Source organism: Dipteris shenzhenensis, chromosome 19, assembly GCF_047967505.1.
Source record: "Dipteris shenzhenensis isolate YYH24624 ecotype China chromosome 19, Dip_SZ_1.0, whole genome shotgun sequence".
Lineage (NCBI taxonomy): Eukaryota > Viridiplantae > Streptophyta > Polypodiopsida > Gleicheniales > Dipteridaceae > Dipteris > Dipteris shenzhenensis.
Genome location: NC_141614.1, coordinates 48455287 through 48472531, shown reverse-complemented (window position 1 = coordinate 48472531; position 17245 = coordinate 48455287). Strand labels below are relative to the sequence as shown.

Genomic DNA, 17245 nt, shown 5'->3' with positions numbered 1-17245 from the left:
CATATTGCCGAGTGACAATGTTATTTTCATGAAATATTTAAGTCTCCTTTCATGGATTTATAAATTTATCATGTCAATGAAAAACGTCAAGGAAAAATATTTAAAATAATTAAATTAACAAATAACTTAGATATAGCTAGAATTTCTAATATAGGATTATTTCAAATTCTTGCATGTTGGTGTAAAAGTATAGATTGAAAAAACAATATTTGTATGTGAATATGATAGAGCCACAAAGTGAACTTTTGATTTGGGAAGGAAAAACGTCAAGGAAAAATATTAAAAATAATTAAATTAACAAATAACTTAGATATAGCTAGAATTTCTAATATAGGATTATTTCAAATTCTTGCATGTTGGTGCAAAAGTATAGATTGAAAAAACAATATTTTTATGTGAATATGACAGTGCCACAAAGTGAACTTTTGATTTGGGAAGAAACTTTTTAGAAAGTAAAATTTTGATTTGGAAAGGATATTTTCATAAAGTAAAGTTTTCATTTGGGAAGGATTTTTGGGCTTCGTCCAAAAACAACACAAAAAGTCCAAAATTAATGAAATAGGTGTTTTTTGCCACAAGGTCCAAACTCTATCCTTGCATGTTGCCACCAAAAGTTTTGGCCACAAGGCCAAAACTCCATGCTTGCACAAAAATTTTGGCCAAAAGTCTAGGCTCTCATGTTTCTATCAAAAGTTTTGTCCACAAGGTCAAAACTCTATGCTTCCATCTTGCCCCAAAAACATTTTTCCCACAAGGCCGAAACTCCATGCTTGCACACAAAAATCTGCCACAATGCCAAAACTCTAGGCTTGCATGCTTCTACCAAAAGTTTTGGCCATAAGGCCAAAACTCCATGCTTGCACAAAAGTTTTGGCCAAAAGTCTTGGTTTTCATGTTTCTATAAAAAATTTTGCCCACAAGGTCAAAACTCTATGCATCCTGCCACCAAAAGTTTTGACCACAAGGCCAAAACTCCATGATTGCATGCTTCCTTCAAAATTTTTGGCCACAAGGCCAAAACTCCATGCTTGCACAAAAGTTGTGGCCACAAGGCAGGCTTGAATGCTTCTATCAAAAGTTTTGGCCACAAGGTCAAAAGTCTATTTTGACACCAAAAGTTTTGGCAATCAGAAGTTTTTGGCCATCAAAAGCAAAAAATTATATGCTTATATCCTACCATCAAAAGTTTTGGTGACAAGGCCAAAACTTTATGCTTGCATGTTTCCATAAAAAAAATTTCAGACACAAAGAGAGAGAGAGAGAGAGAGAGAGAGAGAGAGAGAGAGAGAGAGAGAGATCTTTCATTTCTAGTATCACTTGCTAATGGAAAGTTGCATGTATCTCATAGGGTTGGATCGATGGCACCCAAAGTTTCATCAAAGAGGGATAGCCATGTGGTTAATGGTGTCAATGGGGACATTGTTTATGAATGGTATTTGGATGTCTATGGCAATCATGGGAATATGACACCAACTGTTAACTTGTTCATACTCAAGGATTCTGGAATGACCTTTGAACAAGCTGGCATCGTGGATGATGTCTCTAACAAAATTGTAGGAAAAGAAGGAGTATCTTGTAATGAGGTGAAGATGAAAGGGAAAAGTACAATCTACAAACTCAATCCATCGGCCTTTGATTTCACACATAAAACTGATAAGGATGAGTACTCTATGAAGATGGGATGAAATGTGGTAGAAGAGCTTGTGTTTCTCGAAACAATTTCCTTGGCATTTCAAACTGTGAAAAGAAGTGAGCTACTTATTTCTCGTCGAAAGGATGGTAGACAATCAAAGAGGCAAAAGATCAATGAAAGCAGTTCTTCAAAAGTTGATGGTGGAGGTTCTTTGAAGGGTAAAGAAACATCGGAAAAGTCAGGAGATGATAGCATTGGTGGGAGTGGTGCTGCATAGAAACAAGTTATACACTTTGCCCCCTGATTTTTCATTATGTGCGGGGAGAATTCTTGACAATATGCAAATTGAGTCACTAGAAAAAATAAATAAAGGAGTAAAGATGGAGGGTGGACTATATATTTATTGACAATACTTCCCATTTGGATCTGACACAAAGTATTGTATCCTAGTTGATAGGTGTTCAGAAGCCCCACCACTTTTCCTTCTCTATTTCGTCCAAACTCACACTTCCTTCCTCATTACTCTCCTAGAACTCCACTAACAAAGCTCCAAGTTAAGCTTGAAGCAATGTGAAATGGGTATATTACGAAAGAGAGCAAATGCAATGCAAAAGCATACCTTGAACTCCCCGACAGTGGTGCCAAAAATGTGTAGTCTCGATGGTGACTCACGTGTCATGGGGATCTTGAAGGAATGTCGATGGAGCCTCCACTCCAAGCTACTCCTTGTGAGAGCAATGCAAGGCACGAGCCGTCCACATGTGTCACTCAAGCGGTTCACAGATTGTTGCAATGTGGTTCCACGAGAGAAAGAGGAAAGGGGGAAAAGGGAGAAGAGAGGGGAGAAGGGAGGGTGAAGGAGAAGGGAAGAGGAGAGTGAAGGGGGATGGAGTGGAAAAACACAAAGGCACTACAAAGGAAACAAGAGAACACCCAAAGACACTCTTGGAAGAGAAGAGGGAGCTTGTATTTGAAACTTGTGGATACAACAATGAAGACCAAAGTCAACCCTTTGGCCTTTTATACAAGTCACCTTTTGAAGGGAGGTCCAACCCTTTTCCTTTTTGCACTCTCCTTTTCTTTACATTCATAAGGCTCTTGGACCTATAGGGTGCCAAGGCATCTCTACTATGCTTTCCATCTCTCCTCTATTGTTCCATTCTTGTGTGTTGGAAATAGCACTTGTGTTAACCATATAAGAGCGCCAAATAGCTCTTGTGTTAGCCTCGCATCTCCAAGTCCTAAGCCATCAAAACCTGTACACGAGACTCAAAACCTGGAGTGGCGAGGCTGATCTTGAGTTATTTGCGGCTCAAACCCCGTGAGGCCTGTAACTGCCTGGGTAAACCCCGTGAAGGCTGCACTATACTCTCTCCATGGCTGCAACCATTGAAGTAAATCATGAAGCCTAATCACTCATTACATTGCATTCTCTCTGACTATACCCTGTGGATGTTAATAGGTATACAGAGCAACCAAACAAGAAATCAAATCAGTGTTAGATGGGTGGTTCTTTATGAATTCATCATTCAGCTTTATGCTATACAAGCCCAAGTTCAATGTGGATTCCATTGTGATAGCTCGGTGTTCTGTACTCTATGCGTTGAATTTGTTGGGTTGGAAAATTTCGTAGATCCAAGAACCTAGTGCAAGCAAACAAAAAAATCTAAGTGGTTGGAATCATCTTTGCCAACAAGCAGACTGAAGCAAGAGAAGGAAATAGCTTGTGGGATATTCACAGGGGTTGGCACCACAGGGAGATGGTCATTGCTTTGTAGCTGCCACCGCAGATTACATCGTGATGCTTGTTGGAAAGAAACCTTGGTTTTCAATACAGGTTTTCATAAGAGCAAGACCCGTCAGAAACTAGCCTTGGTTTGCAATACGAGAGAACACAAAAAACCTTATGCACAAAGGCATAGATGTAGTCGGGATAAGACATGAGCTACTTGCAAAAGGCGGAAGGTTTTTTCACACAACATTTGTACATGGTTTTTAATTGATGGAAGTATGCACAATGAATCAAAGTTTTTTGGCCTTGGTATGGAATGCACAATGCAGTCTCAAAGGAAAACATATCCACAAAAGCAGGGAACTAACTAATAGCTAGTAAGCATGAAGTCAGGCAGAACATAGCATGAAAAAGAAACATTTTGTGGGATATGCACATTGAGTGGCCGTATGGGGAAAAAGCTTCTCTCTGAGCTGTTGATCGTAAACTTGCCAGTGGGCCTCTTTTCAAGAAGCATGGATCGGGTTGCAACAAAACTGTGGCTATGGAGTCCAGAAATGGGTAGTGGAGTCCAAGTACCTTGTCGACATGTGGCCCTCGAACTTGCACAATGACTTGGTTGCCATCACATAAAACAACCCTTCCTTTCAAAGAAGGAACTTGAGAAATGGCCTGGGCGCTGTCGAGTTGTAACAATATGGGCATGTTGGATCTCGACTGACTCGGGCTCCAACACATGCCTCGCAATGGTATTCAACGAGGGGGTTATTCAAGCTAATCAGGTGCAGGACACCTACAACCTCCAAGAGAATGAGATGTGATTGATAGGTATGAAAGAGGTCGTAGCAGGGCATCTGTGTAGGTTAGGAGGAAGTTTTACCTTTTTGCCATAGCCTAATTGGGAGACTTGCAGTGTGAATTCCTCTTGCAAGGTCGTTCGAAGCTTTCCTTGCGGGAAAGCTCTGAGGATGGTGAGGTCGAACACCCCTATTGCATGCCTCGCACGCATGACGAAATGTCCTTCACGACGTACATGACGGCACCTTCGTTGATGAGCTCTTCTACTAGACGTGCAAGCGTGTGCCTTCTATCAGCACAACAAAAGATAGTTGCCACAAACAGGGGAGGCAGGTTGAAGGAGACCAATGCGGAGTAGTCTACATTGAATAAAATTATTAGAGTATGAAATTATATTTGTCTTACTGTGGCTCGGTCCTCAGAGTGTGGCCCATCGGCGATGATGACCTGGTCGGTTGATGGCCCATCAAGATCTACTTTGACGATGACAAAGGCCAAGGTTCGATAATCGAAGTGAAGGGTGCTCGCATGTTCTCCATTTGATTCGCCACCCATGGTGCAAAACCTTTAATAACATTATCCGAAACAAACAAAATCTTGCCATCGAATGGCTCCCCCTTTATTATTGTGGTCATTCCATCAACACGTAGGGAAAAAGAAGATATCCTTCCCTCGCCAAATGCACGCTTGCTAATGGTCGGTCCCTCCACCCTGACAAAATCATCTACTTGGAAGACGTCCTTGAGATCTGTTACATTTGCATGAGGAACATGCAGTGTGATTGTCTCAAAAAAAAAAAGAATTAGTCATGTCGACACGCATGTACACAGGGTATGGCATATCCTTTGCTTTGTAAGTCCGATACTTTGCCAAAACTTTGCCCTCGAATGCGAAACAGTGCAAAACAAACTTTGATAGGGCACTAATTGAGAGGATTGGCCAGGTGTTTGGATTTGGAGGGTTTGAGCTTGTAGGTGCATTGGTTCTTCTAGGGCCGCTTCCATCTTCCATCCTATGGATGGCTTTGTTTGGGTGGATCATCTCTAGAGTGAGATCGGCAAAACTTCTCATAGCTTCGGGTGCAGCGTTGGAGCTAGGTGAAAAATGATGTGGTGCCATAATGTGAGTGGTAGTTTGGCATATTTTAGAAGCAAGAAAAATCCATCTCTATCACTCATTCTGGTTATTCCATTCCACCTGGTTTTTAAAAATCCCTATGTAATTAATTGTCTTTGATTGGTTTCAAGCGAGTGTAAGCACCTTCTTTAGAGTGTATGTACTTTATCGTCTTTTAAATTGTGATTGTAATTCAAGATACAAACATGATAGGAATTGGTTGAAAATTTGTGCGCACGTGTGGTTGAATTTTTGGGGGAAATAAAAAATTGTGGCGAGACGGCTTTTATAAATTTAAATGTAAGTTATTGCAATTGCAAACTTGATTGGAAAAGTTCATTGCCAGGGGCCTTAAGAAGTTTAATTGCGTTTGTGTAGACACCAATTTAAATCAACCGCAATTGCTTATAGGAAAAAGTGAAATGAAATTTTGTTATAGTAGGCTTAAAAAGAAAACTCATCGACTTGGTCTATGAAAGACGTAATGCATGAAAAACAACATACTATATCGTTCGAAATGAAGAGAAACTATGCTATTAAGTTGAGAGACTGTGTCCTAACCAACATGTTCCTCTGGAATAAGTGGCCTCACACATATAGTTCTTTGGAACTTCAATTTAATCTCGCATCCCTTGTCACAGATTGTTTGCCGAACTGAGCAAACGAGGATAGTAGTGAATATCTAGAAAATGTTCTAATCGATTGCAAGGAAGAAATTACTGAAAATGGACATATACCTTCAACAGACTTGCTTTGAGGTTGCATAAAATGCAATTTTTAACCTTCTCTTCGCATCTTTCGAATTCCGCCCTCTCTCATTGGAACTAACTCCAAAGGGAAACTCTTCTTTGATGTGGGAGTCACACTTGCCAAACGATGCATTGCACCATCCACATGTTTAAGATGTCAGGCTCCTTCAGAGACTGTCCCTCATTTGCTTTGGCACTGCCCATGTTCTAGGAACCTCCTCGGGAGAATTTCAGATCATATTCGGCTCCGTTTCCCAAGTCACAGATTTGGGAAACATTTTTGGTTATTTGGCAAATTTATGAGGTCTTTGTCTCAATACTCACTATTTCTCTCTTGGGTGAGATATTGGGCTCTTTGGACAATCTGGAGTGAGCATAATTTGGTATCTCACACACACACACACACTTTTTTTTTAAAGTAATATCCAGTGCTGTATTTATATGCTCATAAATTTACAAGAAGGGAAGTCTCCAAAATGGAGAGTATCCCAAAGATCAGAAACATAAAAAGAAAAGCTCTATGCAAGAAGCATCTATATCAGGCACAGATGTCTTTATTAAACAAGTATCGGAGGCCGATACTACAGTGTGCTGAGCGAGTGCTCGGATCGCCTCTCTCATTGGTGGCCCAAGGCCTTTCATGAAAGGTGAAAAAAAAGCAAATTCACACAAAAGACTAAATAGTACTTGTATTCCATGACTAGAATTTAAACCGACAACAAGGAAGGGCGGTTGATTGGTCTACAATAACGGAGTGCATGTACAGTCACACCATTACCTTCTGTCGGGTTGAAATTTTCGTTCCTCGGCCTAGCAATTGCAGATGACGTTTTCGGGATCTCTCTTGGTACAAACATATATGCTGCAATATCTGAACGGGATGAGGGAACTTAGATTTAAATAAAGGAACAAAATTGCACAATAGGAATTTGAATAAAGGAACAAAGTCGCACAATAAGAATTTAAGAACGCTGGGCGAAGATCAAATACTCCCGATCGTATGAAGTTTTTTGTGAGTCTCCTCATCTCTCAAGTTTTCTTTTGCTGCACGTGAAGCTTCGTGGCCTTTTGAAAGTGCGGGAAATTTTAACTTGGATTCTTCCACAGCCTCTCTCATAGCAAATAATATATAATTGGCAATGAGAGAGAGCAGGCTTATACGTAACGCTTATACATGTCGAAAGACTCACCCTTCAAATCGAAACATTGTAAGAGGGGCAGCAAAGCCAACGTCTGCAGAGTGATAGCAACGTAGGTTTTTTTTTGCCTGCAGTGGAAGTCCTGGAGTGCGGGTCTGACTGGGGGGCGAAAACAAATCTAGTGCCTTCGTTCCGACCAGCCTTGGGAAAGTGCCAAATGACTCCGTTCCTGTCTTGTAAGGTCAATGGACTTCCTCGAGGCTTTCAGTGGTGGCAGCATGGCTTCGAATAATACACTGCTTGTGAGATGAGACCGAATTGAAAATGGACAGACGGGAGAATCCAAAAACAGGGAAATGAAGTAAAGAAGTTCAGGGACGAAACTCTAATGAAGGGGACAAGTAAGAGGAGCAAGAAGTAGCGGCACCTATCTTGAGTTACCTGTCTTTGACATGCCGCCAAGACAAGCCTACCTACAACGTATAGGATGAACCTGTTCGCACTCTACAGAAGCCCTTCTAGTGAAAGGAAAACGCCGCAATAAAATGAATGAGAGAATGAGCATTACCATGAATTTGTGATTGGGCATCCTCTCTGTACAGCTTGTTAGATTCGGCCATATTCATAAGACCTTCAAAGTTTGATCGATAATATTAGACCACAGATAAGCAATAAATATTTGAATCAAAGTTGCGAAATGAATGTAAACCTCGTTCGAACTCTCCACTGCTAGTGTCCATCGAGTCAACATATCCTTCAGATTCATCTTCGGAAGGAACCATCGACCTTGCTACTAGTACCTCCTTACGAAACAAAGTGGGATCCAAAAGAGAGACACGCAAAACAAAACGATCGAAGTCGTGCATACGCTACATGCATGGAAAGGCTCCTTTATAGCACGAACAAAAAAACGGTGTTTTAGAAAGCCCATATTCTCCCCATCCGTCTCCAACTGTGCTCCACACCTTTCTTACTTTGGTCTAGCACTCTGGCCTTCGTCACGTAAGTCTTATGAGATTTTCGCAGTTGGAACGAGGGAAGCGGGCACACGACTATTCCGCAGTCATCTGAGGATGCAACACGAACATAATTCCGCAAACAAAAGCCAGAGGCACCCCAGTCAGATTAACTACAATAATTGCCCTCCGCATGTATATCTCCAACTGGTAATACTGCCCAGCTGCATAAGCTTGTCCACACAAAGTCTCTCACGCAAACCCCATCCGTAGGTGCACCCTGGCTTAGTTTGCATACAGAACTTTGATCTTTGTCACGCAGGCCAAAAATCGAGGGAAATTGCGAGAAGGAAAGGAATTGTCTCTTCATCAGGCAGAATGATTCGGCCGTGAACAACGATTGAAATTCCGTTGTCGACAGAGGACGACACAGCACAGGCCCGCATGGCGTCTCCTCGACGAGAGTCGGATCTTAGCTCATGCAAACTAATCTCATGCGAGCAAAGCCTTGCGGGAACGTGACGTGGAGCGAGTCGGCGAAGACAAGGCGAGCCAGTCGGGTGGGAGCACGTGGCGAATCGGGCCGCAATCAATTAGGCTTCCAAGTGACAAGGGGAAGGCCAAAAATGCAATTCCAAAAATTTTAAAAATGCCTAATTTCAAAAGTTGCAAAGGCTAAAGAGAGATAAAGAGACAGGGCAGGCCCAAAAACAAAGGATCAAAAGAGTTGCCTTTTTGAGAGCAACAATCATAGCTTAGAATTCTAGCCTTAGATATTCCAAACTTTCACCTTCTTCCCACCATCCTTTGCTAAAATGTTCGCCCAGCACAACCTTTCCCCCGCAGCTTTGCACCACCCACTTCCACTCAAAGACTTTGGCTCTTCTAGCTCCCCCCAAACTGCGTGCATTGCTCGCCTTCTCCCCCGCACAGATTTCTGTAGATTGCCCACTCCTGCTGCTCCCACCGCGCTTCGATTTGACCTCCAATGGCAGCCCAGGAAGAGCCTCCTTAAACCTCGTATTGCCTCTCAGTCGTCCCTGCCCGCGTTGGAGGGTGCTCGAATTAAGGTGATTGGTGTCGGCGGCGGTGGCAACAATGCTGTTAACCGAATGATTGGAAGCGGCCTTCAGGTTGGCCCTTTTTATTAGTTCGTGCACTTAAGCTTTGGCATACATAGCTCAGGAGTTGAACTTTTCAGCGCTCTGATCAAAGACATTCTCTCTGTCGTTATTCTAGAGCCGAGTAACTCGAGAGAGCGCATTTATAGCATTCCACGTCAGGTTTTCCCTTGTTACAGTGAGACGTCTCATTCGCCCCCTATGACTCACGCACCTTCAGTCAGCTTGATCCGCTTCTTATTAAAATCTGCACAAGAAGAGTTTCACCTTGCTACTTCATTCGCTAGTCTACCTTTCCAAGGATTCATTACTGTGTTAGAAATGGCAATGCCGTATCTGTAACCCCCATATGAGGAGGACTACATACAGGGCAGTATAACACAATTGGGTTGTGGACACATGCCAATCAAAGGGCTGTGTTCATGCCTTTTATAAGGGACTGATTTTTAAGTCTGCACGCCAGGCAGTCTAGGACTGTTTACCAGCCCACACGGGGCTGGAAATGACTTGCAATAGCCAGTCTATAAATGTAGGCTAGAGGCTGCTTAGACCCAACTTCGGTCCTAGCTTTAGGCCCCAGGTTGGGTAGGCTAGCCAGCCTCTACTGCACCTGGATCTGCAGTTAATACAACCTGAGGTCGTCCTGATCTGTGACGGCTAACCTGAGAGAGAGAGAGAGAGAGAGCAAGTGAGCTAGTACATCTCTGAAACTCAGAGAGTCGAGGAGTGCTCATGGCATCTCAGCTTGAGATTATTTAGCACACATCTAAGTTCTAGTCTTACATCAAAGGTGGCCTGCATTACATCAGTTTAAGTCTGAGGGTCTTTAGGTTTAGGTTTCAAGTCTCTAATTAGAACGATAAACTGCCCATTTTCCTATCTCGCCAGAGTCCCAAATGCCGTGCACGGCTGATGTACTCTCCAATTGTATCCCAAAATGCAATGAAAAAAGAAGTAGTGAGGCCATCCGAAGCTAGGCACTTGCCCTTGTCAAGGGCTGAAAGTGCAGTCTTGAACTCTGTGTTGGTGAAAGGTGCATCAAGCAAAACGTGCATATCCGGTTTCACCACCAAGGGGATGCTCTGCCAAATAACCTATCTAGCATCCTCTCTATCCCGTGTGTCAGGATCTGCAGTAAGAAGGGCGGCATAAAAAGTTGAAGCTATGCGCATGACATCATCTGGATCTGTCTGTAAAACCCCATGTAAGTCAATAAGCTGGGATACACTCTCTCTACTATTTCTGAGGCCAAGAGTAGAGAAAAAGTGTTTATTGACTCTGCCACCCATCTGAATCCTGAACGACTCCCGTGCATGAAAGGCATACTCTACTCTCTGATCAAGCAATATGTACTGATGAGCCCTTGCTGCAGCAAGGTGCTCCTGAATCCAAGCATTTGAAGGCCCGTTTCTGGTCTTCCCTCTGCAAAGCTGCCAACTGTTGGCGAACACCAATCTCACGTCTGAGAATATCTCGTCTCCTGGTACAAGCAATTGAGTGGTAGAAGTCGCTAATACCAGAAAGGACAGTAGCTACATGTGATGGATATGGCTGCCCACCCTGGACATGAGAAACCCATATCTGCAGGGCTGCCTCTGTAAGGTCCTCCTCTGTGTACAAGGCATCTGGAATCCTGATGCTGGCAGACCGGCCTCAAGTGAGGCTCTGAGATAGCCAGCACAACAAGAAAGTGGTCTGAAGTGGAAACCCCAGCAGCAATGCATACCTATCCACCTCTGTCTAGTGCCCAATCATCTACATAGAATCTGTCAATGTGTGCATGAATAGGCATGTGCTGCCTCCTGTTCGACCAAGAGAATAGGAGGGACTGTGGCTGAATAAGAAAGGCATCATCCAACCAAGTATCTCTGCCACAGTAGTGAAAAAGGAAGGCATCCCAAGCTGCTCTCTCCAAAGAGTGAAGTCCTCCTTCTCTACCCCTTTTTTGTCTAACGGTAACTCAACCATGTTAAAGTCACCTCCAATCACCCATGAATCCGCAATGGGGGCCCAGGAGAGCAAATCCTTCCACATAATGACACGTTCCCCTCTAATGTTGGAGGCATACAGGTTAAGGAAACCAACCTTACGCCCTTCAATCAAGAGAATAATCCACTAAGCCCTAGAGGGAATAATGACTCCGTGTCCAACAATTAAGGGAAGAACCGACTGTGAAACTGAAATAGAAGTGCCCCCCCTAGTGCCCAAGGCAGGCGACCAAAAAGTATGGCCAGAAAGCAACTTGCTTGACTTGGCACAATCTCTAGAATCCAGTTTGTGCTCCTGAATAAATAAGATATCAATGGAACCCCCAGTAACACCTGGATGAAGCTGATCTCGGATGAGCTGTCGGCGGTGGCGATGTGGGACGCCACCTAGGCCCTGTATGTTCCAGCTAATAATCCTCATCGACGGGAGGATGTAGAGTGGAACACCTCACCTGACCTAGTGGCGAAAATAAACCCCTCAACAAGGGAAAACCTCCTGCTTGAGGAGCGAGGAATGGAACCAAGTGGTAGAAAATCAACTGGGGAAAAAACCCTGTCACCTGACGAAGAAGCCCTATCAACAGGAAACCCAATCATTGGCCCACCAAAAGTAGAGGGCGCAAACTCCTCCTGTGGGAAATCTGAAGCATTTGCCAGAGCTGAAAATGAGTTCGTGTGAATCAGGCCAGACACCGGAGTGCGAAGGATCCCTTATGAGGGAAGAGGATCAATAGTGTAAACCATCCCCTTCCCCTTATCCAAGGGAGGAAGTGAGGATTTGTGAGTTCTCAAAACCTAATCTTCAGTGGTGTTCTAAACAAGAATTGGAAATGTTTTGACTTTGTGGCCAAATCTTATGAGCCAAATTTCTATGGAGAATAAGTTCTGACCCTCATGAGGTTAAGAGGCTTGTGTACAAAATCAAAAAGCATATGGAAGTTTTGACCAGGCGGTCAAATCTTTTTGAGTGTCAATGTATGTATTTATATGTGTGCATGTGAGAGCATGTGGAAAAGTCTTGACCTTATGACCAAATCTTATGAACAAGTTGAGGAAAAGCTTTGACCCTGTGGCAAAATCTTCATGAGACAAAAGTTTTTCTAGTGAGATAATCTTTGCAACCGGGAAGGAGGTCGTAGCTGAAGCGTCTCGGACTGTGTGAGGTGAGACTGGAGGGACAGCCCGAGGTGAAGCAGAGTCCACTAGTGTATCCTCGTGAACTGAAGGAGGAATCTGCACACGAATCGGAACCCACTAGTATGCGTCGCTCTCCATCTCCTTCACCTTTCTTCCAAGAGTTGCAACCCTAAGCTCGAGCTCTCTCACTTCTTGCTGTAGAAAGTATATTTGCTTCTGTGGGTCGGATCCAATCCTCCGCTTGTAGTGCAATGCATAGGAGCTGGGTGTTGATGTGAAGGCTGCAACGTCAGAGTAGGAGGGCTTCCTAATCAGTGTAGAGGCAAAAGTCTTCATCTTCGGGAGTTCCATAGTGGCTTGTGTAGACTTTGATGTGCCCTTTTGTTGGAGCTAACCCCCAAGCTGAGCCAAGGGCTCAGCTCAACCTGGGGTGAATTCGAATAGCTGTTCCTCTGCTGTGGCGACTGATAGAAGATTTGTACGGTGGCTAACGGAGGGAAGGGCTATACGGCTAACACAGAGGTGCGACGAGAGCTGTATGACAAGATTGTATGGTTGTACGGAGGTACGACTATATAGAAATGTACGGCTGCCGACTGTACGGAGAGGTACGGCCAACGGTTGTACGGAGAGAGATGCGGCTAACAGAGAGAGGTACGGTTGTGCGGATGTATGGAGAGAGGTACGGCTAATTGAGAGAGAGGTACAGCTAACCGGGGGGGGAGAGAGAGAGAGAGAGAGAGTAACTCATACAAGCCGCTATGGGCTGAAGCAAACGGCTCACTAAGGCCCTTGCTGAGTGTGCTAAGCTAGTGAACAGAATAGCAAAATAGCATTAGGTGCTCAGAGCTAATGCTCCGAGTACACACACAAGCTCCATGTATCCAGGCATCATGGCGGCTCTCTAGTGGGATGTGGAGCTCTCGTATTTGTGTCTGTTGAGCTATCTCTTGGGGTGGCGGAGGGCGTGGTCTCGTCGATCTCTATATCTGATGGGCTACGTCAAGGGTGACGCCTCGTTTCTGGCGGTCTTTGAGGAGGGCTGAGATAGACCGGACCTCAATTGTGTGTGCTCTGGTCACTCTATGCCGCATGTGGTATGTGTGCCTCGTGTTTGGCAGCATCGTGATGGTGGTTGTCATTGCTAATCCATGATGCCCTTATCTCATCTAGCTCCTCCTTCTCCGTGTCCCTTGAAGTTGGCTTAGATACATAGAGGTCTATGACACGTGTTTGTGCTCAGTCGATCTCGATGACGTGTGGCATCACCCCCTACTGCTCTCTGGTCTGTCACATCAGTATATCTTTGTGTCGTCGCATATCAATCAGATAGAGCCCAACACAAACCTGGTTGGGAAAATGGATCAGCCATGTATGCAGATCAAAGCCATGCCCCTCTTGAAAGAGGCAGTGATATTGTCCTCGGATCTCATAATAGACTGGGCAGACACATAGAAAGTGCTTGTCACGATATGTGACGTATTCCTTTCTCTATTTCTAGACTTATGGATGGTTTGATGAATGGACACTTGTGGAAGGGTATGCCCTTTCGACGAGACACTTCCTAAGAGACACAACCCTTGCCCTTTTGACGGGACACACCCTATGAGGCACAACCCTTCACAAGAGACATTCTATGAAGAGACATTTCTATTGTAATGTACCCTCTCATCAAGGGTCACACCCTTCACAAGGGGTACACACCTCTTCATGCACATACCCTTTGGAGTACACACCTTTTCATGTGTGACTCTTCACTCTCTATATAAGAGAGGCCCAATTGTATGGATGACACTACTACATCTACCCTAGAGACATTCAAGCAATACAATTATTCCTTGTTCTCTGCTATCTTAGTCTCCTTTCTGTTCCTTAGCACATTTCTAAATATAGTAAATCTAGGATTTCTTACAGTGGTATCAAAGCAAAATTCGCTCCTGCCTGTAGGAAATGCCCCCCACCTTCTAGCGCCGATCTGATACATCTTTTCCGCTAGAAGGATATTCCGTGCACATTGTGCATGGAAGAGATGGAGAGGATGAGCGTAAGAATTTTAAGCGCCAACCCTGCCTAAAGTCATCTATGGCCTCTCCATCTCCCACACATCACGAGTTGATGTGAATGGACACGACAAAAATCGTGTCTTTTTAGGTGCTTGGTATAAAGAAAATACTTGGAGACAAATAAAACAATACTGAAGACAATCAATGGCTGAAGAAGATATATATATCACAAACGGAAAAGTGAAGAGAAGCTCTGGAGGAAACAAACTTCAGTCCTGACAACTGTAGTGGACTTCTGCACTAGCTCCACAAGTTGGAACTGAACCAAATCTGAGACAGCAAACTGATGAAGGGGTTGCTGCAGATTTGGAATAGAAAGAACAGAATCTGGAGCGGAAGTTGGAGGTAGATCTGGAGCAGAACTTGAGGGCAGATTGTTACGCTCTAGCTGAGATAGCATGACCTCGAAAGAATCAGTCGACATTTCCCTTAAAGGATCTATCTCTGTAATTTATGTGTTTGCGCTTTATGTAAATGATCGGGAGGGATTTAATGTCAAGGTCCTTGGTGAGGGTTGATAGCACCAGACTAGGTGGATCTAAGGCTAAGGGCCTAATGCAAGAAATGTGCCTAGGGGCAAAGTAATTAATGCATCCCAGGAGAGGGGTGAAATGTTGCATTAGGAAGGCCCTATAAGGATGACATGTGGCATCTAGATCCATCTAGGGAGATGGGGCTTGCTGAAGTTAGTGAGAGAAGGAGATGGTGCATACACGTATATTGTTTTTGAATTCTCTGATGAGTTCTCACGCTTCAGCAGGATTTGGCTGGGTGGAAATACTTGGTGCTTCTCCCGTGATCTCTAGTACAGGAAATAGAGAATTGTGTTAACAATTGGTATCAGAGCTCAGGTTAGAGCGGAAGAGAGGACGTAAAAAGAAGCTGCGTAGCGCCAATTGACGAATTGACCTGGTGATGCTGCGACGTCGATGGACGGTAGTCAGTATACGGAATTGTGGCGCTTGCGTGGGGGCCTACGAATTGGCGAACGGAGGCTTTTCAAGTGAGGCTTGAGATTGTTGATGTTTATCCTGTAAGGCCCTTCGACGTTGATCAGCGGAGAGTCCAAAGGGGATAGGTGTGGAGCGACGGACAGCGAGAAAGGATTTGTGAGTTTGGACGAGAAGTCCAACGGGAGCATGAGCTGAAAAAAAAACAGTTCATTTATTGATTCATTGCCATGAAGGAGCTCGTGATGCAGACCTGTGGCAGAGGAGACCGTTAACGGGGAAGAGAGGAGATTCCGTTAAGCATGAACGAAAGCGTGAAGCGGCTGGCAAGCGTGGAGCGCGGGGACGTGACGTGATCGTGGGCTGTTTGTTCGACGTCGGTCTACGTAAAAAAAAAAAAAAAAAAACCAGTCGACCTCCTGGTTCTGAATCGTTGTTGGAACGACGATTCCCATAAGTCAGATTGAAGAGGAACCTTTGGAAGGCACGACACCGACCAGCCAACCAAGGGGCTTGGGCAGCCCTCCAAGGTCACGTGGGTAGTACGTAGGCAGCACGTAACCAAATATTGGATCGATGCAAGGAAAGCTCTAGGCTGAAGACTTGTCGTAGGAGCTTGAACGAGGTGGAGCTGAGACGGATTCTCTCAGACAGATTTAAACCAGGGAGCTCTCGCCGACTCTGTGTTTCTTTTCCCTGATTAGTTTCGTTGATGCTCCGTTTACTTGAGCAGGATCTCGTAAGTGATAAGTATGCATAAAGTTTGATGCTGTAGCAAGGACAGATTGTGCTTGAGACCATGCCTGTATATTTGAGTCTGAGTTATTTGCAGAAATTTCCCTAGTATAGGGAAAGGCGGGATTTGAATATATGCTTGTGTCAAATGCGTAGTTAGTGTGCATGTCAGATTGCAGGTATTCCCTAGTATAGGGAATTGTGTCAGAGTGTCAGTACCCTGAATTGTGTAAGCGTGTAAATACAGTGTTCTAGCGGTGTTTAAAAAAAAAAAAAAAAAGGGAACCCAAGACAAAACACCTATTGAACTAAATGGAAGCAGAAGAAGGGGCTTCCAGGAGGGACCCTGGTGAATCAGGAGTCCGGCCGACCCAGCAGGGATCGTGCCCAGTAGCTCACACTTTATCTGGCAGAATTGCATTGCTGGAAGATGCCTTGCAACAGTTGTTAGCGCAGCAATTACAAGTTAATGCAGGGCAGTCCGAGCTTAGGAGAGCGATACATAGTATGTCTGCCAGACCTTCTCGAGAGGAGAAGGGAAAGGCTCCAATGGAACCGGAGTCTAGTGTCCATACGGTCGAGCCTAGGAAGGCTAAAGTGCCCATTATTGCCAATTACAGACCGGAAAAGTATTCTGGTCGGATGAACGACCGTAGCTCCGATGTCATTGAGACCTGGCTACACAAATGGGACGAGGCGTTCGCCATTTGTGAGATCAGAAATGACATCAAAAAGATCCGCGAGGCCACCCACATGTTTAGTGAGGCAGCGGATCGGTGGTGGATTAAACAACAAAAGGATGGCATAGCATCCACTACCTGGGAGGGGTTTAAAAGAGAGTTCAGGAAACACTTCTTACCTCCTGACGAGGCATCCCGAGCTTGGGATCAATATAGGAACCTGCGTCAGAGAAATTTATCAGTGGCAGAATACACTGATAAGTTTCGAGAGAGTGTAATGAAGGTTGACGAACCCCTGCCTCAATCAATCCAAGTGAAAGATTTCATATTTGGATTGAATGACCGAATAAAAATGGAAGTTCGGGCTAAGTACGCGAACACGCTAGATGATGCAATAGCTATAGCCTTGAACTACGAGGATGCCAAGGGCAGCAAGCCAAGTGGGTTT

General features: G+C 44.3%; 1 protein-coding gene and 1 long non-coding RNA gene across 4 annotated transcripts in view; one reads left to right on the top strand and one right to left on the bottom strand.

The window, feature by feature from the left end:
- Nucleotides 1-6692: 6692 nt before the first annotated feature.
- LOC147890572 (uncharacterized) lies at nt 6693-8015 on the bottom strand. Of its 3 annotated transcripts, none has more exons than XR_015542676.1 (3): nt 7877-8015; nt 7736-7798; nt 6693-6899 (listed from the first exon to the last, which is right to left on the bottom strand). It is a non-coding gene; the product is annotated as an uncharacterized LOC147890572 (long non-coding RNA). The 3 variants fall into 3 exon arrangements; XR_015542678.1 differs by lacking the exon at nt 6693-6899 and adding an exon at nt 7184-7463; XR_015542677.1 differs by lacking the exon at nt 6693-6899 and adding an exon at nt 7184-7449.
- An 843-nt stretch (nt 8016-8858) lies between these two features.
- The window catches only part of LOC147890569 (cell division protein FtsZ homolog 1, chloroplastic-like), a 65647-nt gene continuing 57260 nt past the window's right edge, over nt 8859-17245 (top strand). Inside the window, exon 1 of the mRNA XM_087390182.1 lies at nt 8859-9256. Coding sequence (XP_087246308.1) covers nt 8939-9256 — 318 coding nt within the window. The 5' untranslated portion in view covers nt 8859-8938. The remainder of the gene's footprint in view (nt 9257-17245) is intronic.